General features: G+C 40.8%; 2 protein-coding genes across 2 annotated transcripts; one reads left to right on the top strand and one right to left on the bottom strand.

Annotated features, from left to right (window-relative positions):
- Positions 1-10,084: 10,084 nt before the first annotated feature.
- On the top strand, positions 10,085-13,096 carry LOC113137865 (serine protease 23). Its single transcript, XM_026319787.2, has 2 exons — positions 10,085-10,407; positions 11,181-13,096. The coding sequence occupies exons 1-2, from the start codon at positions 10,382-10,384 to the stop codon at positions 12,358-12,360; spliced, it is 1,206 nt and encodes a 401-aa protein (XP_026175572.1). The 5' UTR covers positions 10,085-10,381; the 3' UTR covers positions 12,361-13,096.
- Positions 13,097-13,375: 279 nt separating this feature from the next.
- On the bottom strand, positions 13,376-26,699 carry tmem39a (transmembrane protein 39A). The gene is made up of 9 exons (XM_026319786.2): positions 26,272-26,699; positions 22,459-22,672; positions 21,155-21,377; positions 19,601-19,684; positions 19,310-19,464; positions 18,335-18,704; positions 17,977-18,164; positions 17,770-17,890; positions 13,376-16,391 (listed from the first exon to the last, which is right to left on the bottom strand). The coding sequence occupies exons 2-9, from the start codon at positions 22,569-22,571 to the stop codon at positions 16,152-16,154; spliced, it is 1,494 nt and encodes a 497-aa protein (XP_026175571.1). The 5' UTR covers positions 22,572-22,672; positions 26,272-26,699; the 3' UTR covers positions 13,376-16,151.
- Between the last annotated feature and the right edge of the window lie 459 nt (positions 26,700-27,158).

The raw sequence follows: 27,158 nt of genomic DNA, 5'->3' as shown, positions 1-27,158 counted from the left end.
GCTTATCTATCTCCTAACATTGTACCACATATTGAAACACTTCTTGTTCACGCACACTCTTGAATTGCTGTGGGGCAAATTTTACTGACTGAGAAAGTGGTCCTTCAATCACACATAACTATTGATCTGAAAAGAAACAATCCCTGGATAAAAAAATTCTTTGTAAACATCTGCATGATTTAAACATGGATTGGATTCACAGGAATTGTGATATCTGGGGTCTATCTGTGGCTGACGACAGAGTCCTTTTCTTCAGTGTGTGGTTACTCTCCTAGGAATGGGTGGATATTCAGAGTAACTCAACGTGGATTAAGCTGAGAGCAACCACAAGCAAATAAGGTACTTGTCTGATTCATAGCAGAGTGCACATTTGGATTATTAAAGCAAGTTGCTAGTATAATTCCTGTGAACAGTATGATAATAAATAAGCCATGACTAGATGTGCTGTGAACATTCACCGTTTGTTGTGTGGAGTTTGCATGCTCACTCTGTGTTGGTGCAGGTTTTCTCCAGGTACTCCAGCTTCCTCCCACAGACAAAAGACATGCAGGTTGGGGTTAAGCTAATTGCTGACTCTAAATGACCTGTGGGTGTGAATGTGATCTGGTGATCTATACAGTGTGTATCCCACCTCTCACCCAGTGTCAGCTGCCACAAGTCCAGGATGTGCACAAATGAATTATAAAAACAAGGATGGTTCACTATCAATAATTTGAAGCATGTGGCCAACAAATGCACCACAGCTCTGATCTCAGTAAAATACCTGGAAAAACCTATGGTCAGAGTTTGCAAAGCTGTAATCAAAGCCAAAGGTGGATATTTTCAGAAATCAAAGATCTAATGACTATACCATTAAAAGTCCCCTATCATGCAAAATCAACTTCTTAGCCATTTTGGTACAAGCTGTCTGGTGTCTATAGAGACACACAAGCATGTTTTGTTCGTGTGTGGAAAGCACTTCACCTCAGACTGCTCTGGGCCAGTTCAATGCTGGATTCGCTTTACAGCTGAGGTTTATACCAGGATCCACACCAACAGTCCATGAGCAGTCCTATAATCTTTCAATGGTGAGTTTCTTTATTTTAAAATAGTTTTTTTTTTTATAGCATTGACGTGTTGACATTAGCCACATTAGCTGCATAAGTTAGCTAGTGCTAATGCTGCCTGGCTGATGTACTCTGTCTATTCGTAGCCTCATTTTTACTCTGAAATAGGCCACGATGGCTGTTTGCTTGGTAGTTTGAAAAAGGGAAATGTTTAGATAATGGTTTTCTAGTGTGTTTGTTGGCCTATTTATTTAAAAGCATTACAAGCCTGAGTAAAGATGTAAAGAGGCATGGTTGATGTACTTCATTAGCTTTTTGTCGAATGCTGTCATTGCCATGGAAACGAATGCTGTCAGAAAGGGAGTCCACCTACATATCGGGCACCTCCTCAAAGAGGCGTGGCCACATTATTTTATGCAAATTGACACCAAAAACTGGTCATTTTCAGACATCCCCCCAAAACATTTCTATGTCACCTTTAAAATTCATTTTTTTTCTTCTTATCCTAAGAAATAATATTGTTGCATTCCAAAAAATGGTGTTGGCCTCATTTAACTCTATGGCAAAATATATGTATTTACATAAATGTCATGTTTAAACCAGGGGTGCCCAACCCTGCTCTTTGAGGGCCACTGTCCTGCTTGTTTTCCACCTATCCCTGCCCTACATACTGCTGATTACCTGGATCACGTGTGTTCAGCCATCAGAACCTGGAAGACACCATCTCAAGTGAGGGTTAAGTGGGGGAAGACAAAGTGAATTAATATCTCCCAGTTTCTCAACAGAACACACCAAGGATGGACACCCCTGGTGTAAAGTAAGTCAGAGAGTAATTGTGTGTGAAGGAGTGCATGTGCAGCAGTTAATTGCGTAGTATTAAAATATTCTGAAGTGACCCAGGAAGTGTGTCGAAAGGCCACCAACAAATCAACAAACATTACATTCAGTGACAAAGTATACGGTTATTCAAGTACTGTACTACAAATATAATGCCACTTTATACTACACCACAGTACAAAAGAAATTTTTGCCATCTACTGCATTAGTTTGACACCTATTGTTACTAGTTACTTAACTATGACAGTATCTTACTGCCATCATGACTAAAGACACATTGTTAACAAATGGAAAAGCTTGATTGAAGAAGCTACTTTGGTTTGTGAAATATTTGTCATTCGTTAACGTGGTAAAATGATACGTTATAACAGGAAAGGTTTCTTGTACAAATGTGAAAATTTAGTAAATAGTAATGAGAAAATGTAGTACTGTGCAAAGGTTTTATGCACTTTAGATAGCTTGATTCTTATTTATAATACAGTATCATCTGGGCGGTGTCTGATCTGTCCCAAATTAATTTTATAGCATGACTACAATCCCAAACATACAATCAGACCCATAAAGATCTACTCTATCTTCAGCCACACAAAGAACAAGGGATTATATGGCCCCCACAGCAGCTTCGTTTTCACATCATGGAGTTGGGGACTGCATGAAGAGACAGAGGACACTGACAGTCTGGATCCACAGAAGAACTGTGGCAAGTTCAAGGTGCTTACCGCCAAGACTCTTGAAAAACTGTTCGCAATTTGAATCTACTTTTAACACAATGGTATTTTATCATGCATATAGTGGAGTGAAAAAGTGTTGACCCCTTCCTGATTTCTTTTTTTTTTTTTCTGCATGTTTCAGATCATCAAACAAATTTAAATATTAGTCAAAGATAACACAAGTAAACACATCATGCAGTTTTTAAATGAAGGTTTTTATTAGGAAGGGAAACCAAAATCCAAAACTACATGGCCCTGTGTGAAAATCTGATGCACTATTATAGATTGAAAAGACAATTACCAAAAAATAAATGAAAGTAAATACCACAGAAGTCAGTGTTCGATCAAATTACCTACACTCTGATTACATACATTGGCCTGAGTGAAACATGACTTCAAATGAGAGGGGAGAAGAGAAAAGTTCAAATAATCTTTTCTGCGCAACATAAAACTACAACTCCTGGAGCATGTCATGAATGTTTTGTAAAATCTTTCAAAAGGATGTGAGTCATTTTCCATCAAACCAGCATATCACATGTCATGCAACACCAAAGGATTTACCCATAGAGCAAAAGTTTTTTCCTGTAGGCAAAAAACACATTAGAATAGCTCACTCATCAAAAGCATTTGCCTGTGAGTGGACACTTAGGGGGACAAAGGACTGATGTGACTGGAATTTTCCCTGTTCCTTTTGCTTCCTCTATTTGAACTGATTGCCATGTGTGTGTGACTTGATGTAAAAATGTGAACACAAGAAAAAACTAGCAGGATAATCACTCATCTGTCTGACCACATAAAGCATTGTGACTGGGTGTGGTCAAAAATGCCCTCTGTTGCACCTGTGTCCACATCCAACAAAGACGTCACTGTGTACTGACCAAATGCTGGAGTACATTTCTACATCACTGCAGCAAGGGGAAAGGTTAAATTCCTGGAGGTCAGTCAAAAAGATCTTCAGTTGCTTATAAGTTGCAATTGAAAGAATAACTTAACACCAACTTAAGGAATCTTCATCCAGCAGTTTAATGCCTCACCTTGCTGCACTGAGAATGTGTATAAAAATGCAACAGAGGAGTGAGGAAGCAACAGCTGTCTAACTAACGGGCACAGAGTGTGTGGAGACACGGGGGCCATTGTCTAGCCACTGCTACTGTAACACGAATAGCAAAGTAAGGTTGACATTCAGTGCAAACAAGCGAGAAGAAGCTACTTCAGACTCTTCAGTGGAAAGAGTTTGCTGGAGCTTTGGCAATCATCAGAAGCATCTTTATGGTATTTTCAGATCCTTACTGTGGGAATATCTGTGCTGTGGTGAAACAACAAGAAGTTCTCCAGTGTGTGTGTGTGTGTGTGTGTGTGTGTGTGTGTGTGTGTGTGTGTGTGTGTGTGTGTGTGTGTGTGTGTGTGTGTGTGTGTGTGCGCGCGTCTATGTGTGGGACAGTGTCAGTACAGAGACGTAGTCATGTTGTCTGTTGTGGCTGATATGACTGTTTGTCTGTAACAGCCACTAAATGTCTTTTTAAGCTCTGAATACTGCACAGCTATGTTGTGTTTAATGCCACTAAAGGAGAATCTCATTTTTTTTAATCATGCAGACACTCATCAGATTTGTGGGAAGATCATCATTTAAATAAATAAGGAAAAAGGAAGATAATACTTTGCTAGGCCTGAAAAATAGACTGTGTGTTTTGGGAGACACAGTAAATATAAATCTTAAAAAGTTAAAGAAGTCCATTGGGAACCTTTTGGACATTTTTCGCCTTTTACAGATGGTTTCACTCTCTGTGCTAACTTTTGATACTGAAATGCGTTGTGCGACAGTGATTACGGTCCGTGTGGAACAATGATCCCCAGTCGGAGCAGGTCTGATAACACAAGTGATAGTAATTAAACGAATCCGCGAGGAAAATAATTTGCTTTAAGCATTTTTTTGTCGAGTTCCTCGAGGATTCGCTGCAGCCCTATACTGACATTAAATAAAGTCAACATTAGCCTTAAAACGATCAGCAGGCCAAAAAAAGTATTTGTGTATCAGACAAAGTCACTTTATAGGTAACAAGAAATCCCAGTGCACAACTATATACAGTAGTTTGTCCACATCCAATCACTGACAAGTTGATATAAGTTTATTATCAGTCAGGACTCCATCAACTCAATCAGCCCTATTCCTGTGGCACTTCTAAAGGACATTCTGGATAATGTATGAATTCACAAAATGACAGGAGTATTCATGCAGGGTGCAGAAAAGTACAAACTCCAAACAGTAAACTAGAAGACTTCATCACAAAGTAACTCCTGGAATGCACTGAGTGTGTGTTTTGGGAGACACAGTAAATATAAATGTTAAAAAGTTAAAGTCCACAGAGCACCTTTAAAATCTTAAAATGTGTCATCATAGAAGACCAACCTACTACACTGACATAAGGCTGTGCCATGGATTATTTCTGGAGTCGAGTATTCTACCGTATATTTCAGCGATTACTCGAGTGATGTGATAAAACAGACTTCTGCCTTCTGAAACAATAATACTATTGTGTAATGCATGACAGAAACGACAGCTTACCTTGAGATGAGGTTACCTTGTGTCGGCTCCGCTGGGTGAGCCGGTGTTAATAGGTCTGGTTCCCAACCGGATGCTTTCTGTTCAGATGTTGAAGCATTGACGAAGTGCTGTTGTGGTTCGCCAGTTCTTATCATGAGCTGGGGCGTGGTCAGGAGCAAACTTCACACAAAACTCAGGAGTGAGGGAAAAAGGGGCTTTATTGTACAAAAAAAACGAAGTTAAACAAAAACTAACACACAAAGCAGGAGCACGTGAAGCATGAACATGACGACAAAGACAGGGACTCAAGGGAAACAAGGCATGAGGGTCTGGGTCACACACTGAGGGAGACGCACCAGACCAAACAAGAAAACATGAACATGGAAGTTAAGGAACACAAGGCATGAGGGTCTGGGTCACACACAAGAAGGACTCACAGACCTAGGGGGAAACATGGACACGAAAATCAGGGAAGGCAAGGCATGAAAACACAAGGGCATAAAACATGGAATGGGACAAAGACACTTGAACAGAGGGGACAAAGCATGAACAAGGTAACAAGACAAAAAACCTGAATCCAAAAGGAAGCTAGACGAACACACAAAACATGGTGAGGACACGCCACAGAAAACCAAAACTACTAAACTTAACCTTGGGGAAACAAAAGAACAAACCGTGATCGAAAGGGTCCAAAAACCAAGGAAACAAGCAGGGTAGAACGTGGCAACAGAAGTCAGGCAGAAGTCAAGGCGTGGGACGTAGGTAGCAGACGAGGTAAGGCAACAGACATGGTACAACGGACGTGATCCAACAGACAAGGTGAGACAACAGACGACCTGGCAAAGGGCAGTGACTGAAACAAGGTACTTAAAGTGACGGACAAAACAAGGCACAGGTGAAGACAATAACTAATTAGGTCAAAAGGTCAAGGGAACAGAAAACAACCAAAACAAAATCCTGCCATGATCCTTCAAAATAAGACAAAAAGGAAGTACAAAATTGCGGATCATGACAGTTCTACTTTACAATACACACATTGCACCATGTTGTCATCTTTTTTTAAAGTTTGAAATGATCCCAAACTGGATATTTTCTGCCTTTTACAGACGGTTTCACTCTCTGCACCAAGGTTTGATACTGAAATGCGATGTGCGACAGTGATTACGGTCCGTGTGGAACAATGATCCCCAGTCGGAGCAGGTCAGATAACACAAGTGATAGTAATTAAACGAATCCGCGAGGAAAATAATTTGCTTCGAGCATTTTTTTTGTCGAGTTCCTCGAGGATTCGCTGCAGCCCTATACTGACATTAATTAAAGTCAACATTAGACTTAAACTGGTCAGCAGGCCAAAAAAAGTATTTGTGTATCAGACAACGTCACTTTATAGGTAACGAAATCCCAGTGCACTACTATATACAGTAGTTTGTCCACATCCAATCACTGACAAGTTGATATAAGTTTATTATCAGTCAGGACTCCATCAACTCAATCAGCCCTATTCCTGTGGCACTTCTAAAGGACATTCTGGATAATGTATGAATTCACAAAATGACAGGAGTATTCATGCAGGGTGCAGAAAAGTACAAACTCCAAACAGTAAACTAGAAGACTTCATCACAAAGTAACTCCTGGAATGCACTGAGCTCCAAGAAACAGAATTTCCTTTAAATGCAGCTAAGCGACACAGTGTTTACCATCTTTTGCAAGACACAATAAAAGTTATATATCAAATGAGCTTGCCAATAGTTGTATTATCTTGCCTTTTGCTTTTCCTTGAGCGTTAAACTTGGCTTAAATTAGCCCCAATATTTCACAGCAACTTCTTAAAAGCTCTGTTGTTATCTGCTTTTGCCAAACAGCTGTTTCATGGCCTCTAGGGGCAAGTGAAAGAAGAGGTTCAGGATGGGAGCGATTATTCAAACAAGAAACTGAGAAGGGGGAAAAACCATACAGAAGGAAAAGAGCAGACAGACTCAGAGAGACAGACTGAGGGACATAAAGACAGAGAATTCAAACATGTGAGGCCATCCACACTTGCTGGATTGTGTCTTTGGCCACAAGCGAGAGGAGGAGAGTGGGAAGAATAAAACAATTAACATGAACAGTACTCCAGGGAATGTGGGTTTCCTTGACAACAGTGGACATAGCCAAACAAACTGGTCCTTTCATACCAATTCAAGACAAACAGAAATGTCTCCCTTATTAGCATCCAGTCTTGGGGCGAAAAGGGGGACCCTTCCTGTCAACTTAGAGAAGAAATGAATGTTTTCCCCAGAATTCTTCTTTAATTGTCAATTCAGCTTCTGAACGCTATATTTCAAATGTTTTCCACATGTGAATCTCATTATTAAACAGAAAAAAACAAATTTGTTCTTTTCTGTTGGAATGCTAAGAACATATCTACACGAGAGTTTGGTTATAAAACCTTGAGTAGCTTTAGGTTCATGTGAAAATGTAAGAAACAGGCTGAGGCTGACAAAGTTGTGGAGCCGACCAGAGTTATCAGGACAAGCGGAGGATGAGACACTGGCAAACACTCCTGCCCCAGATACTGCTCCAGAGAAAAAGAGGTACTTTTCTGTGTGTGTGTGTGTGTGTGTGTGTGTGTGTGTGTATTTTCACTGTAAATTTGGGTTGTGGGAAGGGTGGTGTTTTGGGTTATTCAGAGCAGTGTTTGATGAGCCAGCAGGTCCACCCTTTGTTCTGGCAGAGGTGCTGAGCTATAATCAGTTGCAGGAGACGGAACAATAATTCAACAATTTGTTTGCTTTTCTTGCTGGGAGTTAGATGAGAAGATTGATACCACTCTTGTGTCAGTACAGTGAATATAAATCTGGAAGCAACAGTGAGTTAGCTTAGCTTGGTGGGGGGAGGGGGGTATGTACTGGACTATTTCTTTGCCAGATGGAGCAATTTCCTCATGTTCCCCCTGTCAACTTCACAGAGACAATAACACTTATACAATAACTTAACACCAGGGTTGCACCTGTAACCACACCCTGCAGTGAGGACGCTGGGACTCAAATCACACTCCACTGCAGCAAGGTGAAAAACTGAAGTGCCGACATCAGCAAAGACACGACTTAACAACAAGATGTTAAGTTACTCTTTAACAACGTGTTTATTAGTGAGCTTTTGAGGGGCTAGTAGGTGGATTTTGTCAGTCAGTCTTGCTAAGTCCCAGTGTCCAGTCTTCACGCTGAGCTTAGCTGATATAATTTGCTGCTATCGCTGGTTAAAGTATCATGAATAGAAAGACAAGCAATTAAACATATTTCCCAAAATGCTGCACTGCTACTTTAAATTTTCAATAAAAAGCTGTTTGTAAATCAATGCATCCTTCACAAGAATGCATTGATTATTGTTGACACTACATTTTTCATCACTAATTCCATCTCTGAACAATTTGCTGCGGGACAGGGAGGAATGGGTGGAGGTTGGCCAACTGTTCAGCCATGCATGAGTCCCCACATACTGCCCCCACCTCTCTAGTTCCTTTTTTTTCTTTCTCTCTTTCTTTCTGGGCTCAGCTGAGCTTATTGAAGTCATCACATAACATAATATTTACCAACAGTGTACATATTTCCAACGTGGGTGGATCAAGTGGCAATCAAACTTCCAACTTTGGCATCAGAACCACACTCTGCCCACTGAACTCATTCTTCAGTAACAGACAGGTCACTTGTGAAAGTAAATGTCGTGTTTCAGGGAGAACAATAACAGTTGCATGATGATACGCAGAGGCCTTTAATTTTTAATTAATGGCAGGAGTCAAAAGGATGATCAACACAGGCAATCAACGATGTGGAAGTTTGTTTGGGTAAGACACTGATTTATGTGTGTTATAATGAGCAGTTTGACAGTAGCCTATTTGTGGATGTGTTCAAGTGTGACAGAGAGACAAAGATGGAGAAAAAACAGGAAACAGGATTGCCTGGTCTAAAGAATGAATGTGAGTATGCTTAATGTCACAAACAAACATACACACAACCACACAGTCGCCATGTCCCGTTTCCATCATGAACTCTGCACTCTTACGTTTTCGCTCCTCCACTCTCTGCAACTTGGACAGGCACCTCTCAACTTTGTCCAGCTGTTTTGGCCTTTTCCTGCTGATAACATAACGTCTACTGCCTGTAAACTCAGAACAGCCCCCCCCATATCTTGTGTTGCCTGCTCTGAGTGGAAAGGAAATTTAATCCTGGAAAGATTTTATATGAATATTAATCTTCCCTGTACAAAGTTACCATTAGTTCATGAATGAGACACAGTTCATTCAAAACAACCTGCAAGATAGAAAGAAAACTATAAATCACTTGGCAGGGTCTTAAGTTCAGAACAACATTTGGGTTGCCAGGTTGTAAAAAATCCCTGTGGAAGGAATTTATAGCAACACACACGTCTTGTTAGCACTTTCATTCACAAGAAAGCCAAACCAAGGGACATTTACAGTGTACCTTCTGGAAACTCTTTAGAAGTTATTAATATTTATAATGGGTGAATTATCAGAAAAAATCCTGCCATTTCTTATAGTGTGGGTTGGTGCTAAAGCTACCTGTCCAATACCTAATCAGTTAAATAACAGAAAGTCAATTACTAATCATTTCAGCAATTTACCTGTATTCATTTCTATGAATTATTTAATGAAAACAGGTTTTCTTTGTTGTAAACTGTATGGCACAACATTTGGGATGCTATTTTATATATTATATGCACATTTTATTTATAAATGTGCATGAAACTCTATAGGCAAAATAATAATTAGATTAAACAATCAGTAAAGGAAATCATTTACATGCAGCCCTAATTAGATCGACTGCTTTGCCAGATCTGCTTAACTACAATATGTTTAATGAATGCGTCACATTAAATAAAACGCAGGTCTGCGTTAGCTTTGATTTCATCATTATTAGCCCTAGTTCTTGGACTGAAGAGAAAGGAGTCGCCTGTAGTCACATGATTGTGCTCGGGTCGGATACACATCCTCGTCGACAGATGTGGCACAGTGAGCTCAGGCGGACAGGAGACCTCCTCCTGTAGCAGCGCACAATGATCCAACTCCTCCGCTGTCGATCCGGCTGCTCCTTTTGGTCAAACAGTCAGGGATTAAATGAAGTTGTCAGCTCCTGAAAAAGGCGACTGGTCAATTTTTGCAGTGACTTGTTGAACAGTTAAAGTCCCATCACAGGCTCGGATTAAAGCGGCTTTTCCCACCAGACCACCTGCAAACATACTGTAAAACCATGCGCTCCCGGGCTGCGCTCTCCAGGTAAGTCATCTCCATGTCAGGTTTGATTGCGCGTATTTGCGGTCAGTAAACTGCAAAACCCGTGTAGGACGAAGTGATTCAAAGTCTTAATATCCATTACTTGTACAGTTAACATTTCAGTGCTGCAACCGTGAATAAAATCTAAACTACAAACGACGAATGAAGATTGACTTTCGAGAAAAGTATTTCGTTTAAACAAACATGTCAAATATGGTATTTTATTTATTGTGTTGCGTAAGTTACAAGTCACAGATAAGATTTTGTTTGCATGTGACTTTATATCACTGCACCATATCCGTGATAATACTGCATATTGTAACCAAGAGTATCAGAAAGGAAGGTGTGGGTTGAAGATACAAACCTAAGGCTTATATCACCCTTAACCCATTCACAAGATGTAAAGTGTATATTCAGTATTCAAAACATTCTGCCACTCTCTGAAGCTAAACGCCAATCCCTCGGGCCACTGTAGGAATTTTCCATCAGTCTAGTAAAAACTGATCTTTGCCCTGTCTGTCATATTTGTAGCATTAAAAACAGTGGAAGTCATACAGCTGCCAAATTCCACATGAAATACTCTCCCGCAACTCCCATGCTTGTAAATGTAAATCCATGTTGCTGCCTTAAGGAATGAGGATGTTGTCATCCAGTTGGAAAGAGGGGTCCAGACATCCGGTCACGTTTAACAAAAGTACTTTGGTTCAGCAGAAATCTTAGGTCTGATTCATTTGTATAAACTAGATGATGTTATCTCTCCTCCTGTCCACCCGCAGGTTTCGCTCCCTCCTGTTTCTCTTCTTCTTTGCCCCAGTTTTCTCTTCCTCCCGCCCCCAGTGGATTCCCCGACGCGTCCCTGTGGTCCTGCCAGAGCACACAGAGGATCGGCCTGCCCCTCACTTTCTCTATCCAGCCCGTCTGGATGTCACTTCCCCCTGTGACCCAGAATGCCACAAGAGAGCCCCTCGCCCAAGCTACTGGGACCTCCGGCATCTTCTGGCCTATGAGACTCTCCATTCTGATGGTCGACTAACCGAGACCACCATTGGGATCTATGGTTACAGCCCGAGATCTAACACCACTCTGGCCTACTCCTCTGGGTTGTCTGGGAAGGCTGAGCAGTCACATGTCAGGAGAAAGCGGCAGATCTTTGGCCATGATGGGCGTTTCAGCATTGCTGGGCAGAACTTCCTGCTTAAATACCCATTCTCAGTGGCTGTCAAACTGTCCACTGGATGCTCTGGTACATTGGTGGGGGATCGTCATGTTCTCACTGCTGCTCATTGTGTTCACGATGGTAAAAACTACGTGAAAGGAGCCCAGAAGCTCCGGGTTGGCTTTTTAAAACCCAAGCAGCGAGACATGCAGCCTTCTTCGTTTAACCTCCTCTCCAACTTGACCAACCAGATCAAAGGTGGCCCTGCTCCTTACTCCTCAGCACCAAATGACAAAATGAAGTTCCAGTGGATCAGAGCCAAGCGCACCCATGTTCCCAAAGGATGGATTAAAGGGAATGCCAATGACATTGGGATGGACTACGATTATGCTTTGCTAGAACTCAAGAAGCCCCATAAACGGCGTCACATGAAGATAGGAGTCAGTCCCCCAGCTCAGAGGCTGCCTGGTCACCGGGTTCACTTCTCAGGATTTGATAACGACCGCCCAGGCTGGCTGGTATATCGATTCTGTCAGGCTGGCGAGGAGACATCGGATCTGCTGTACCAACATTGCGATGCTCAACCTGGGGCCAGTGGCTCAGGAGTCTACGCCCGGATGTGGGATGGGCAGCACCGGCGTTGGGAGCGAAAGGTGATAGGTGTGTTTTCTGGGCATCAGTGGGTAGAGCGACAAGGGGCATCTCAGGAATTTAATGTAGCTGTGAGAATCACACCTCTCAAATACGCTCAGATCTGCTACTGGATAAAAGGAAACTTTTTGGATTGTCGAGAGGGATGAGGAAAAGGTGGACAGTGAGGATGAGACAGGTGTAGCTAGAAAACCATAGGCTCTCTACATCCTCATACAGCTTTCTGGAATACTGGGGCTGCATGAATGCACACTTTCCACCCTGCTACTTGTAGCACTGACATAACCATAAATATCTTTTTTGTTTGTTACCCTTATTCAGAGATCATTTGTACAGTAAAGTCAGACAAACTCAATAATGGCAAAAATATGCTACCAGGGCGTGTTCAGTTTCATTTATGCTTACTTTTGCGTCTTCACTGTACATTTCTAACATATGAAAACAATGACAGCTGTAGAAAGACTGAGGTCATGTGGTTCTGCAGAACAGACGCACGTTTTTCTGATTCTTGGAACATTTTTTTTTTCTGGGTAACAAATTTATCTACAAACCCCTCAGATCTTGAAAAGGGACTGATATTAGAAATGTATTGGAATAAGCCCCAAGGACTGGTAAAACTGTTTCACTATACAGTATAGCATTTATTATTATTATTATTATTATTATTTTGCTTAAGCTTATACTAAAGATTGCACTGTTAAAACTTTTTCTACTGAAAATTAAGACTTTTTGTGAGCTATCAAAGAGGTCAACTCTCTCCACATTACAATGTATTGGCTCTCAGTATACACACTACACATTATCTACAAGCATAATACATTCACAGTAATTAAGGTTTTGGAAAAACACTGAAGTTGTCCCACAGATGGACAATAAGCAGCCAGAGGCTCTTGAAAAAACAGCAGATCACTGGCGTGATAAGGGACATTTTGTTGAATGTGCTTAGCTCCCTCATGTGGCAAACAAAGTATTGCAAGTAATCAACAGTATGATGTCTCAGCCTTGGCTCAGCACTTCTGTCTCCTCACATTTGTAACACTGTGTGAAACTGAAGAGTGTGGCAAATTTAATGAAATATAAGGTTTGAAATAATAAACTGTGTCATGTATTTCTTCTCAGTCTGATCATTCAACATTTTTCTTATGCACAGAAATACACAGGATCTTGGGTTAAACGCCAAGTGTTTTATTTTAATGTCAAAAGCATTTTCAGAAATGCTGTGGAGAAACTTAACACTATAAAAAGTTGAAATATGAGGACCAGCTCCTTTGACCTCTGCAGCACTGACATTCAACAGGTTAAACAAGGACTCTGAAGGTGCATCCTGCTATATGGCACATAGAAGCAAACATTTCAATTAAATGAGACAATTTGACAGCATCAATTTTAATTTAATCCTCTCTCCAAATTTAATGTGGGCTAGAGAACAATCAAATACACTTGAGGGTAATTAAAATCGTTTCAAATCTTTCCTCTTATTGTGATTTTGTGGGTTTCACAAAACCAAAGATGATATTTCTATTATTTGAGAAAAGACAAGTTAGGTAAAAACTGACATTTAAAGCAAACCTTAAAATGTCTCCATTCTGTGTTATCAAGAGGAGTAAGAAACAGAACACTAGACCCATTCAAAACTGATATTTCAGTGATGTTCTCAGGCCCTCCCTTCAAACTACAAAAACATGGCACTTTAATGGCACCATTGAGTTGTAGAAGTTGCTACATTCAAGTGGGAAATGACTGAAAACAGAATATAAGCACCATGGAGCTGATTTAAAGTCTACGTTTGCAGATGACGCAGAATTATGGCCACACGAATGAGTTTAATAAAAGACTTTTGTGATCCTGTTGTACACATTGGTTAATCTCAAAAGCAGTTTCCTCCACTACCCCTTATCCTCAGACTTTACTATTCTGTGGAAGTTGTGCCAATTGCTATCTGAGTACTAAACAGTTAACAGGCCCTGACACCAACCTGACTGCTGCCTGAAGTCTGCTCTGCCTGCAGATTAGAACGGCGAAGGAGAAACTCACAAAGAAGCACTTGAGAATAAAAAGATGTTCACAGAGTGTGACTGAACAGAAAGGCAACAACGTGCAAGGCAACCTGTTTGTAACACCATTCCGGTAACTGAGAATACATGAACTGGTAATGCAGTGACGCAAATAGCCTTTCTCCTCCAGCTGCCTTCACCATTTTATTTTACGACCCACGGAAATGTCACTATTAAACATCCTCTGCAGTGAGAGTAAGCTTACATCCTGGGACGTACCAACAGAAAACACTATTAGCCAAATTCATTCCATTATCTGCAACCAATCCACAAAGAAATACCTGATGTGAAATGGTCCTTACTCCTGTTAAGGTTTAAGCATTCAAGCACCAGAATGGAATAAAAAAAAAAAAAAGAAAAAAAAAAAGCAGTAACCAGATTGCCTGTCAGAACACAAATGAGTGCTACACTATATTATAGCAAGAAGATTTCAGCATTTCATACTTAGGTCAGAAATCAATAAGAGATTTGACTTTAATAATCAGCTGGTTAGAGCAGCAGCCCTTTAAACTTTCTATTGTTTGGATTAACCACAACCAAGGACTGGGGCAGTATGACAATACAAAAACTGTGTTTCAAACTGTGTTTTGATATTTCTGGGTGTGCTCTAAGTTTAAAGACACTGACTGTATTTCAATCCAATCTCACTTGTTGACAGTCATGTGTAGGTTTGTAAATAGTGGTGCTGCAACTGCCTCTCCAGATATCCAGTGATGCAAAACAAGCAGGTACTGAGTAACAAGGTGAGTGAGGAACAGCATTCTCTGCAGAGGCAGTGGATAGTAGCATTTAAGATGTTTTCACTACAGACTGATCTCAAGTCAAAGTGGAAAATGTCCACAATGAAGCTCTGTTTTAAGGAATTGCCAGATATTTGGGAAGTTCAATTGGCATTCTGGTAGAGAGTTAGATGAGAAGATCAACACCGTCGTCATGCCTCTACAGTCCATGTCACAGGGCAACCAGCAACCGGTCAGCTTATCTTAGCGTAAAGGCTGAAACAGTTCATTTGCTAGTCTGGCTCTGTCTCAGCTCCTCTAAAACGAATTATTAATCAAATTAACAAATTAAACCAAAGTGTAACAACAATTTGCTGTTATTGTGGGTTATGTGCTGTACTATTTCTTGGCCATTTAAAAGCTTCCTGAAGTAACCTAAAAGATAAATACCCTGTAACAAATGAACAATTGGTATCCACTTTTTTGCTCTAATGTAAAAAAGTGGTGTATTTACAGATATTAACAGTGGTATTGATCCTCTACTTTAACTCTCAGCCAAAAAGCAAATAGAAGTATTTAAGTAAAATATTCCTTTAAGAGCCCTGACAACAAAAGATCAGCATTAATTACTCCAGCAGTGCTGTATCACTCTGCTACCCCAAGCAGTAACAGGGTCCTGGTGTATGAATTGGCAGCCTCAAAGTTGTGTCAGAATCACATCAGGCCAAAACAGGATTCAGGAGTTTGGGTATGATACCTTCCACTGCTCTGAATTGTCTCATGTGGTTTAACAAACCATCATGGACAAGTCTGCTCTGTGATTCGTCACTTGCATTTAAAATATCTTTGGTGAAAGTCACCTCCTGGCATTCCCTGACTTCCCTGTCGCCTAGCAACAACATAACCCAATATGCTAATGTCGTCAGCGTGGTAATGCCCGGCGAAATTTGAAATAGTATACAAAATAAAAATATTCTTTTAAATAGGTATATATAAACATTGCATTAAAAATAGAACCGTATCAAAACACAATTATGAGTTCACAGTCTGTCCCTTAATCTCCAGCAGAGAGCCTTAAACAACCCTCTGATCTTCCACATTACTCTTCCTCTACCCATCTCTCTCTGCATCCAGAGTTTGTAGGTGAGGTCTTGCTCTATAGGGTCTTTACTGCGACTTGAGTCCCAAACTGCTGGAGGACAAAGGGTAGGAGTAGGCTTTTCCCAGCACAATGCGGTCTCTGAGGAGTTTAAAGAGAACATAGTAGTTGCAGAAAAGAATAAGGCCCAGAGACAAAGTGTGATTCCAACGCTCAGAGCGCAGCAGAGAGTATAGCTGGTACAAAACTACACTGGACTCGATCCAGATCAGCAGGTTCAGGATCCGCAAAGGCTTGTGGAAGAGGAACTGTAAGACCAACAGAAATAGAGGTCAAAAAAGAAAAATATAGAGCAAACAGAGGGTCATAGATGGAAATACTTGATATACAGGGGGTGGACACATACTAAAAAATATATATAAATATAGAATACAAAAAATAGCTATGCAGATAAATACAGGTAGCCTATATATGATGCCTGTGTGACACATTCAGCTATAGAGGCAGAACACAGAACTTTTTTTCCCCCGATCATGAAGAGAATTTTCCATAATGTGTAAAACTCTTTCTAATTCTACACCAAATATATCCTGTAAAGCATAATCTGAAAAGATTTTAGTCATTTTGTTTCCTCTTATGTTATCTCTGTGTTATGTAAATGCTGATTATTGATTGTTTTGATTCAAATAAATAAATATATTAAAAAAAAACATGAATTAAGATTTCTTCCCCTTTTTTGTGACATTTTAAGCCTTTACTATCAACACTAGAAAGTTGACAAGAGATGCAACAGAGGCTGGGTTTGAATGGTAAAAGTTGGTTGGTGTTATAACTCCTGCCCGGGGGTGCTCTGTCAAAAAAAAAAAAAATCTTGTCTTGAGTAAAACTTGACAGACATTTGACCCAGACAGGCGTTTGACTGGCAGTGCTACTTGCTCTCTTCCGTTTCATCTGAAAATGACTGTTTCAGCTATTTGCATTTACTTTCCTCAAGCTGAACCAGTTCCTGACACATCTTACACTACCCTGATATCCACACTGCAACACAAAGACGTGCCTCACACTGTGTAGTGTCATGCTGTGTTATAATCCCCTTAGTAACTGTAATTACATGTACATTGACTCACTGACTTCGTGACACAAGTAATGGTAGGCAGGTTCAACTTGTTTCATAACTAAAACAGCTGCTGCTGCTGTATTTAAGTTCTTTCATTGGCTGTAACAGGAGAGTGAGGATGAGGGATCTGACAGGGTTTGCAGTGGCTATATTTTTGATAAAAGATGTGGTAGCAAAAAACAACATGTACCAATATCAGAAATTTGAAGTAAATAGAAACAGCCCAAGATGACATTGGTGCATTTCCCACAAGGTATCTCCATTTTTGAGGTGGTGCATATTAATTGTGCATGTAGTTGCCAAAGATATAAACCCTAAACACAAAAAATAAATCCATTTCAACTCATTAATTTCTGCTGATGCTGGTAATGATATTCTTAATTTCGGGGGAGCTGGTGCATTTTCTGTTTTAAGATGATACAGGGAACAGTTTGTGGTTTGGGGTATTGTTCTAATATATTGTAAAGGTATATATTTTGTCCCCTTTCATCTTAAGCTCTTGCATGTCTGAAAGTGGTTTAAGTGAAAATTTACACACTGCTGCTATGATATAAAGTAGTGATACTCACATAAAACCTTGCATGGGAAACATCAGAGGGCAGAGCAACATTATAGGGTCCAACTGCCTTATACAGACATCGACTGTGACGTACCAACACCCCCTGAGGCCAAATAGTGCTCTCTGACCACCTACAAAACATTAACACACAGTTATCCACAAACCATTTTTAAGTTATTCTAAACCTTTGCAAATGTACAAACACAGGAATACTCACACATGCTGAGGTGCGTTGCTGTAGGATCCATGCTCCAGTTTCTGCCAACGGCCCAGGTGAGCTGCCGAACGATGAAGCAGGTCGCAGTAGCTGGGGGGCAGCAGCTGACTCATCAGCATGACAAATGCATTGATCCACACCATAATCAGATGCTCACATGACCAGCGCATGTCATAGTACTGGGTGCTCTATGGGAAAAAAAATTAAGATTGTTAAACTCAACTAAAATCTATCAAGAACACAGGCAAGGCTTTAAGCAACCTGAGTTACTGAAAATAGGCTGGAGCAGGAAAACTGGGAAAAAAAAATGAAACAATAAAATCTTAAAAGTTAAAAATTCAAGTGACAATATACCAACCTTGACAAAGCAGAGGGGCAGGAAGGCTACGTAGTAAGCACTGAACAGTGAGTTAAACAGCACTTCCTTGATTCGCCTGTTGAAGTCGCTCTTCAGTTCCTCCACCTCAGCCCGAATCAACTCCGGTGTGTGTGAGTGTGTGTGTGGTGGGCAGGTGTGAGTGGGCATGTTTGGAGAGCTGGAAAACTGCTCTCTAAGGTTCTCTCGTAACAGGAAGAGGAAGTCACGTGGTCGAAAGAACGGGGTCTCCGTTATGTCGGTCTGCTGGTGATCGGCTGAGTGATCGGCTGAGTAACTGCAGTCAGCTGATGCTGTTTGAGTTTTCCCTCCTTCCTGGTGGAAACAGCAGAGTGGGACGTACACGCCAAATCTACCATGGAGGGCAGTGAATGAAGGAGAACAAAAGGACAGAACAGCAGCTTTTAGTTTAAATGATGGCGAAATGAAAAAGAGATGCATCAAGTGAAAACACGATGCATCTTAACAAACATGTAAACAGCCGCAGACGAACTTTATCTTCTCCATGAATCATTAGTTTAAGAAAAATTGATAGAATAGAAACTCAAACTTGAGTTTGATACCACAGTCACTAAAACTGACGTTACTAACCCTGTTTTGATGGCTCAAGTTATGACTTTAATTGCAAAAAAAAAAAAAAACAGGTCAGATGTTAATATGACAGTTATGGTAACCAGGGTTTGTGGTTCTTGTGCATCCAGGGCACAGAGTTGCAAATAAGATTTCAAACAGCCACCAAGTGAGTGAAAGTGGTTGCTTCCAACATTTTCTCTCTTACAGTTTTTTTATCCTATTCATGCAACTACTTAAGGTTTTTATCCTATTCATGCAACTACTTAAGGTTTTGTAGAGAAACACAATGAATATTTTTGAGAAAGAAAAATCTTTTTAAAACACATAGTCGGATGACAACAGGTTTAAGTTGGGCTTTAGGGGGAGGGATAGTCAAAGACTCACGGGTATCCCAGGAAGAGAAGGTTGAGCACAGAGTGGTTCTTGCAGAGGTTAACCAGAGTCCAGCAGAGCACCCAGCCACACATGGTCAGCAGAGAGAGGCGAGCTGTAATCAGCACCACGTAGCGGAACAGTGATCCCCCGCTGCTCTGAGACACCTGGACGAGACAGACGACAGAATAACTCAGAAGAGAGACTGACATCAACAACGCCATCATTAAGTGTTCAGTTCTTGTGGGGTCTAAGTATATTAAAAACTGTTAGATGACTGTATATAGTGCTCTGTGTGTTTACCTCTGAAACTATTGTCCAAACCAGCCTCCTGGCCAACATGACTGTGATGAAGATAGCCAAGTGGTAGTCCATTAGGTGAAAGTTCTGTAGGAGGAACACAAAAAAAAGAAAAATACAATCACAAGTTTCCATTAAGAAAGTTTTAAACTGTATAATTTCACTACTGAACAAATGAAAAACATGAAAATACACTGCTGACATTTTATTAGGTATGCTTAGCTAAAACTAATGCAATCTAATCCAACTGACCTAGAATAGCACAGCACCAGTCCAGTGGTTTATATTTGTTCATATTACTGTACGCACTGTTGATTAATACTGAAGACATCGAACATAAAAGTGGTGAACAAACCAAACTGTGTTTCATACATTACATTCCTCAAAAAGGCACTGTACGCCTTAGTGACGGCATTACAACCTTTAGTCAACCAGCTTATTTACGAAGCCTTTTCTAACTGAATGTAGTGCATGACCTCCTTCAGCCAGTGCCATATACTGGTGGCATTTCCATGTCAGTACTTATACCCTTTTCCACCAAGGCAGTTCAAGGGTTGGTTTGGTGCTAGTGCCTAATTTTGAACCAGTACTCTGTGTCTCAACATCCAAAGAACTGGCTCAAAGCCAGAAAATCTGTCGCTATCTGGTACCAACTCTCTGCTGGTCTAGAAATAACAACTGTTTATGGGCTGCAGGCAAGATTATCATGAACAAAAAGAGCTGAACCCAAATACAGTATTTGGCAAAGCATAAATAGTGGGTTTTTCTAATATTTAGTTTGAATAAATATTGTTAAAATGATTTTGTTTTCAGGAAGAAAAAGACAGCTGCTCTGTGAGCATTGTGTATATTTTTGTTTTGTGTCATGTGCAGGAAAACGAAAGGAGACTGAAAATGGAAGATTACGGTGTTACGACACTATTTTTTTGTGGGCAGGTTATTTCTTTATTAACTGGTTTGCTGAAGTAGTTTATTATAACTTTACCTGTCTTTTGTTTTCCTATTGGCCCTGCAGCATGTGAAGAGGAGCTTGTTTTGACCTGGGGGAGAATAACCTCCTGTCCTGTGGCAGTGTAGTCACCAAAGTCAATGCTAACACCTACACACTGCTCATCAGCCTGTGTGTTATATGGGTGAATATACGCTGGAAGAACAGAGCTGTATTTAAAACTATTCAACATTAACAAAACTGCTGCACTGCAGATGCAATGGAGCTTGTTTGACTGGGACATAATTAAGTGGCTTTGTGGCAGCTCCCTAACCTGTGGAATAGCAAACCGGTTCTTAAGAGGGTTCCGCAAGTTGAACCAGCTCTGAACTGGCTGCAGCACCGGCTTCGAATTAGCACTTAGTTTAAGTTGGTTGAAAAGGGGCAGAATTCTCCTACGAACACTAAATAGACAAATGTGTGTTGCTATATGCAATGGCTGAATCACACCATCCGTTCTAAAGTTTTAAGAGGCCCATCACCAAAAGAAAAACACCAAAAACCTACACACCCCACACAGTAATTTTCAAGTTGTCAGAAACAACAGAGCTGATGGTGTGCGCTCTTACAAGCGAGGTAGAAGTAGCAGGGTGGCTGTATGGGTACCACCACACTGTTCTGTAGATGTTGATGTACTGGACAAACAAGGCCACCAGCAAGTAAAGAAAGAGCAGGAGTTCAAACAGCAGGCTGCTGTCCAGTGGCAGCTCGGGGATCCTCGAGTGGCGGACCGGCTCTGGAGTAATGAAGGCCGAGAGCGGTGGGGCAGACAGACCTACAGAGTTACTGCTCCTGAAAGGAGACACATACAATCATTGATAGATATTATAAAAATATTTACACAGTAAAACTTTCTACTTCACAAACCTTGACTGTAATAATTCTAATAAAAAATTTGAATGGATTGGAGCTAATTGATTGGAGCTTATATCTTTATTAGAGGACAGTGTTATAAGTATATTTCTGTTTACATATCTCTTGTTATAAGTATATTTTTATAGATTGTTATTTCCTTCATTTGCACAAAAAGCATCTTTCTGCTGTCTTTTATAAATATGCACAGTATTCACACAGCATTCAGACACCCTCTTAACACACTAGTGTGTTATGGATATAGTCATTAGCCCACAAGGACAAAACTGACAATCTCACAGGTTTCTGGAGATAAACTGCCCCAAACCTGGTGTGCACAGCTTGTCGAGACTAACCAAAGAGGACGTGATTTTAATGTGACTACAGTACATTTATAATGGAGGTTTGGTATCTATGATCTTATCTTATTGCTTCTCACAAGCAAACACCACACTCAGAACAGCTGAGAGTGGGGAATGACAATACCCGCTTCCCCTCAAGGGCCCACAGGTGGATGTGGGGAGTGGAGGTGGAGCTTTTAAAATAGTAAATGAGAAGCAGACAACATTGTTTTCAGTGGAGCGTTGTGGAAACAAACATGTAGCAAAAGAGCGAGCAGAGCACTGATGTCTAAAGTAAATTGTCATTATTAACTGATTATTTGGATTTACCAAACTAAAATAAGACTACGCCTAAAAGTCATAAGCAAAGAAAAGTCCAGAGCATGTCTATGTTTAATTTCTGAAACCATTAGCACCTAAGTGGGGGGGAAAAAAAAAAAAAAAAAAAGTATTAAAGTCTGACAAGAGGACATTTACATTATAAAACACGAGCAGTTCTACAAACTGAAAAAGTGGGTGATTAGGTGAAAATATCTCAAGCCAGAGCAGCAAAATCCTCAAAAACCTTCAACCACCGACAGTAGTGAGTCCGTGTAATTTTGAGTAAAACAATGTAAGAGGATATTTTTAACCCCGCATGTTGGTACAGAGGTTCTGTGCCTGGGTGGGTGTGTGTGTACCTGTTCCTGAGGCTGGTACCATTCCCGAGGTTGCCTCCGACGAGAGTCTGCAGGGACGGCAGAGCAGAGCGACTCAGCTGCTGTCTGCTGGGACCCCGGCGACCTCCTGGCATGGTCGCCAGTTACCGAGGCAACCACGGACGCCGCCCACCAACCAACAGTCACTGGGATTTCTCCCTTTCTCCTCAGTGAGCTACCATGTACAGATAGGCCACTGTGGAGGAAACCAACAACAACAAAAAAAACTGGGTTAAAGGACAGTAAGCAGACTGTAAAGATATAAAAACAATTATTTGATTGTCAAAATATTTCCAGATTCATTGTCTGTATGTTGATTAATTAATTAATCACCTAGGCTAATCAGCTATATAGTAAGTTAATTAGGGAGGGATAATTAGAGCACTTCAGATATGATCCATTTGTTCAATTAGCTGGTTCTCAGTTCTATTTTATCTACACTGATTTTATTTTTCTCTTTACTGACACCATAAAGTCTATCCGAGAGGAGAAATTAATAATAAAGTAGTGCTAAAGTGTGTATTATACCTCAAGTGTATATTTATTTCTTCAGGGTAACATTAAAAACACATGCTCCACTATTCTGCACAACACTTCTCTTGGAGGAGCATGATTCGCTTTCATGGTACATTTTTCTTTAACTAAAGTTGGCTAAAAAAATAGTTACTGTAACAGAGTTGGAGGTGCAGCCTTAAAAACCATTTGTGAAATAATCTTGCAGGGTAAAATAGGTTTGGTGCGACGAATATACTGCACTTCAAGGCATACAAATGTATTCATGTTCATTTATTTGCTGACACTGCTCTAATTAGTTCTCCTCAAATTGTTGTCTGTTGAATGGCACAAGATTAACTGCACATTTCAGCCCTTGTAAACCCAGGTTTCCCACAGGAAATTATTTAGCAGAGGTGGTAAACCACCCATATCCTGATGTCTCTTGCTTTTTTGATCAAATTATCGTTAATAACCTACAAACATTAGACATAATCATTAGTTATGACATTTGTAACATTAGATAGCCTGTGCTCTTCTTTTCTAAATGTTTAGTTTTCTCAAAAGTGGATTCATATAATTTCATACATAATAATTATAAATTCCTGCATTTTTGCCATCTATGACAGAAAAGTGAACTTCCCTAGTTGTTTTTAAATTGTTGGCCAGATGAAAGTTTTTGTTTTCACTGGTGGTTTCACTAATGTGTCATCTTTATGCTCATTTAAAGGATGTAGCTTGTAGTTTTGGTGCTTTGCATCATACTGAGAGATTTCTAATTTACTCAAATCCCAGTAATGTAAATGGAATGGAGAAAATATTAGACAGAAACTCTTAGTGTAAGACAGTGTAGCTCCACCATGATCTACACCCTGTAAAATGCTCACAGTTGAAGCAACACCTCTCTGAAACAATTTCAAACATTTCCACATCCATGAAGGCAGGGCTTCTTACAGAGCTGTTTGGCTCAACTAGTTTAAGCTAGATAAACCTAATACACTGGCAACTGGGAGCACATAAACTGTCTCAAAGTAATTAGTTATCTTCTGGAGGGTTTACATCATGGAGACAGTTCTGCTACCAGATCAGAGAACCAGGACAAAGTTTGTGGTGGCAACACACCAGCCTACTGTCAACCCACTGCAAAGCAGTGCTATCAGTAATCCACAACCACACAGTGTCAGACCTGATCATATGCAGCTGTTTAAGTAGGGACACAATCTCCTGGAGGTGTGTGCAGAGGCAATGACAAATTATAAGTGTATGACTGTATGTTTTCAATCATTCATTCAATAGCACACCTGTGCTGCAGTTGTGACAAGACAACTTATCTTCTGAAGAATATAACTCAGCTCCCAGTCCACTAATGCGTAAGCCACTACCTGTTTTCTTTGTAAACACTGCTAACAAGCCTATTTTCACAGCGCACATTTTCAAACATGCACAGGTGTAACCAACATTAGTGGTGGTTCTTCTCTGTTAGATATGCCATGCAGCCTGCAAGAACAATGGCCTGATACACCTGAGGAACACAGCCATGCATTTTCTTGTCACTGATTACACCTGGTTTTCTCCTGGTATGACGTGTCAAATCGAAGGCAGGTTAGGCACTGTGTGTGTGTCACTGCTTCTAATTGTCAAAGCTGTTTGGTTTGGAAGAATCTGAATGTAAAAATCGACATTTTCAAATGTAAAATATAACTACTGAAAGTCACTGTGGAGGTAAAATTCTTTACGATAAGACTTTTCATTAACAAGTTATCTGTTATTTACTGTTAAATCTATGAAATACATTAGGAAGTATAACACAATCATGCAGTTTCCTGAATTCTTAAGGTCACATCTTAAAGAACTTGTTGAACCAATAATTCATACCCCATAGTTTTAATTTACAATGACATAAAACAGAAATAGTAACAGATCCTCACATTGCAGAAGCAGTAAATATCTAATGTTTGCCATGTTTTTCATGATAAATCTATTAAATTTCTATTGATCTGTCAAAATGTTTAACAATAGTCTTTGGATTAATAAGTTCACAAGTGTTTTGTTTCCGTCCTCGCTCGTCCTGGACAGATATGTCTATCACAGGCCTGACACAGACCAGCAGACATGCTTACACTTTTTTTGGTAAACATTGAAGTACATTTTTAAAGAAAAACCACCAGAGATTCTCTAGTTCGGCTTCTCAAATATGAAGCTTTTCTGCTGTTCGTGCTTTGTTATAAGTGACAGTCAACAGATTACTTTTGGTTCATTTTGGACTGCAAATAAGACAAAACCTGACATCTGTGTGATCTGGACTGTGTTGGACGTGTTTTACTATCATCTGACTATTCTCACACTACAACAATGAGCTGCTTCTTTATGACACTGTGCTCTGCAAATAAACTTCATGATAATTAGGGGGAAAAAAAAGACTACGATGATAATCAAATGACTGAAAATGAGTCAACAATTATTTTCACAACTGAATAACTGTCATTTCAGCAAACTTTACTTTGTCATACTTGATGACAAGAGGAAAAGAAAACAAAGTGTCACCTTGTGATCAAGTATAATGGCCACAATTCAATATTTACTAGTATTTTCTATTAGGTGTAACTGAACGCCACATTGAAGGACTCCATTAAACTAATTTTCCTATTCTTAGTGAATTTAAATAAATGAATAATACAGTCACAGCCCACTTTATCAGCCAGTGATAGGCTTCAAAAACGAAACACAAACCACAGCGAAATAAAGCCAAACCTCTGTGCATTATCGGCGTATATCAGCGTTTCCTTTATGCTGATATGAAAGGTGTTATGAAATATGATGATACAGCACCATATGGAGCCAGCGTGCATTTAAAAACCATATTAAAGCTGAAACATCTCACAGGAAACACACCGCTGGCGACCCCCGTTACGGCTTAAAAGCCAAAAGTGAAAACGGGAACTGTGACCGGGAGAAACGAGCGACAGAGACGAGGGGGCAGGAGGCAGGATGGCAATTTTGTTGAAGTGCAACACGTTTCTCTTTGCACCTCCAAGTGTTTAGAAAGTGGGAGGACTGTGTCAGAAAGCGACGCTGTGGTGATGTTAAGACTTTTGGGATGTTTCTTTCGTAGACACGGGCGAAGACGTGCACTCCAGCTGTCTGTGAATCAGGACACATCACGCTGCGCTGTCAATTTTGCGCACGTCAGAAACTCGGGAAGACTCGTTAGCACAAAACACCCAGCTGTGAGCTCGAAGCCGTTAGCTCACAGAATCAAACTTCTGTGCTTTTAACAAGCCATAAAAAGTGTTCGTTACTCACACAACATCGACGGCAAACTGGGGGTGAGCTGGACGAGGATACATCAGTCAGTGGTGAGACGAGTCCACACAGCACCCAGCATTTCTCCGCTTTACAGCTTCGCTATCTCCGCCTGTGCTTATGTGGCGCAAAGCTACGGCGGCGCCGGGGGAGCCGGGGGGTCGCTCTCTGTCCAGCTGGGAGCAGAAAACGGCTTTAAAAGTTCGCCCCGGGCTGGAGGATCAACAGTGTAAATGCGCTGCTCAGACACCGACGTGGCAAACCCGCACCTCCTCTCTGCGCACGTCACCAAGACGCGACAGAGTCTGCACAGCCGCAGTTTGACGAAACAAACGTTCGTGGACGTGTTGTGTAACGCGCTGTGTACGGTGCACATTTGGTGGACACCGACCAGCCTTAGCGTTATCTCCGCGGACAGGCAACGTGACTATGTCGTTACAGTGGGAGCTGATCGTGTGGGGGGTTTATTAGGCAGCGAGCGAACAGTTTCCAGACACATGTGCAGTCAAAATGGCCAATCGCCAGGATCTGAGAATACGACTTTTGGGATGTTCCCGGTCTGCAGTGGTCAGGACCCACCAAGACTGGGTCCAAGGAAGAAAAACCTGACCCGGCGACAGAGCCATGGACGGCCAAGGCTCTGTCTGATCCAATAAATGAGCTTCGTGGCTTAGATTGCTGGAAATGTTAATGCAGGTTCCAACAGAAAAGTGTCGCACATCGCGTGCGTCGGTTACCTGAGGACGAGCTGGCACCAGGACGCATCACTGCCACACTGCCAAAGTTAGAGGTGTTGACTGGGCCTCCAAATCCCCCAGTCTCAATCCAATCTAGCATCAGTGTCCGATCCATGAGCCTTCACAGCACACCTTGGTGCCTGACCACAC

Source organism: Mastacembelus armatus, chromosome 3 (assembly GCF_900324485.2).
Source record: "Mastacembelus armatus chromosome 3, fMasArm1.2, whole genome shotgun sequence".
NCBI lineage: Eukaryota > Metazoa > Chordata > Actinopteri > Synbranchiformes > Mastacembelidae > Mastacembelus > Mastacembelus armatus.
This window is presented reverse-complemented; position numbering and strand designations above follow the sequence as displayed.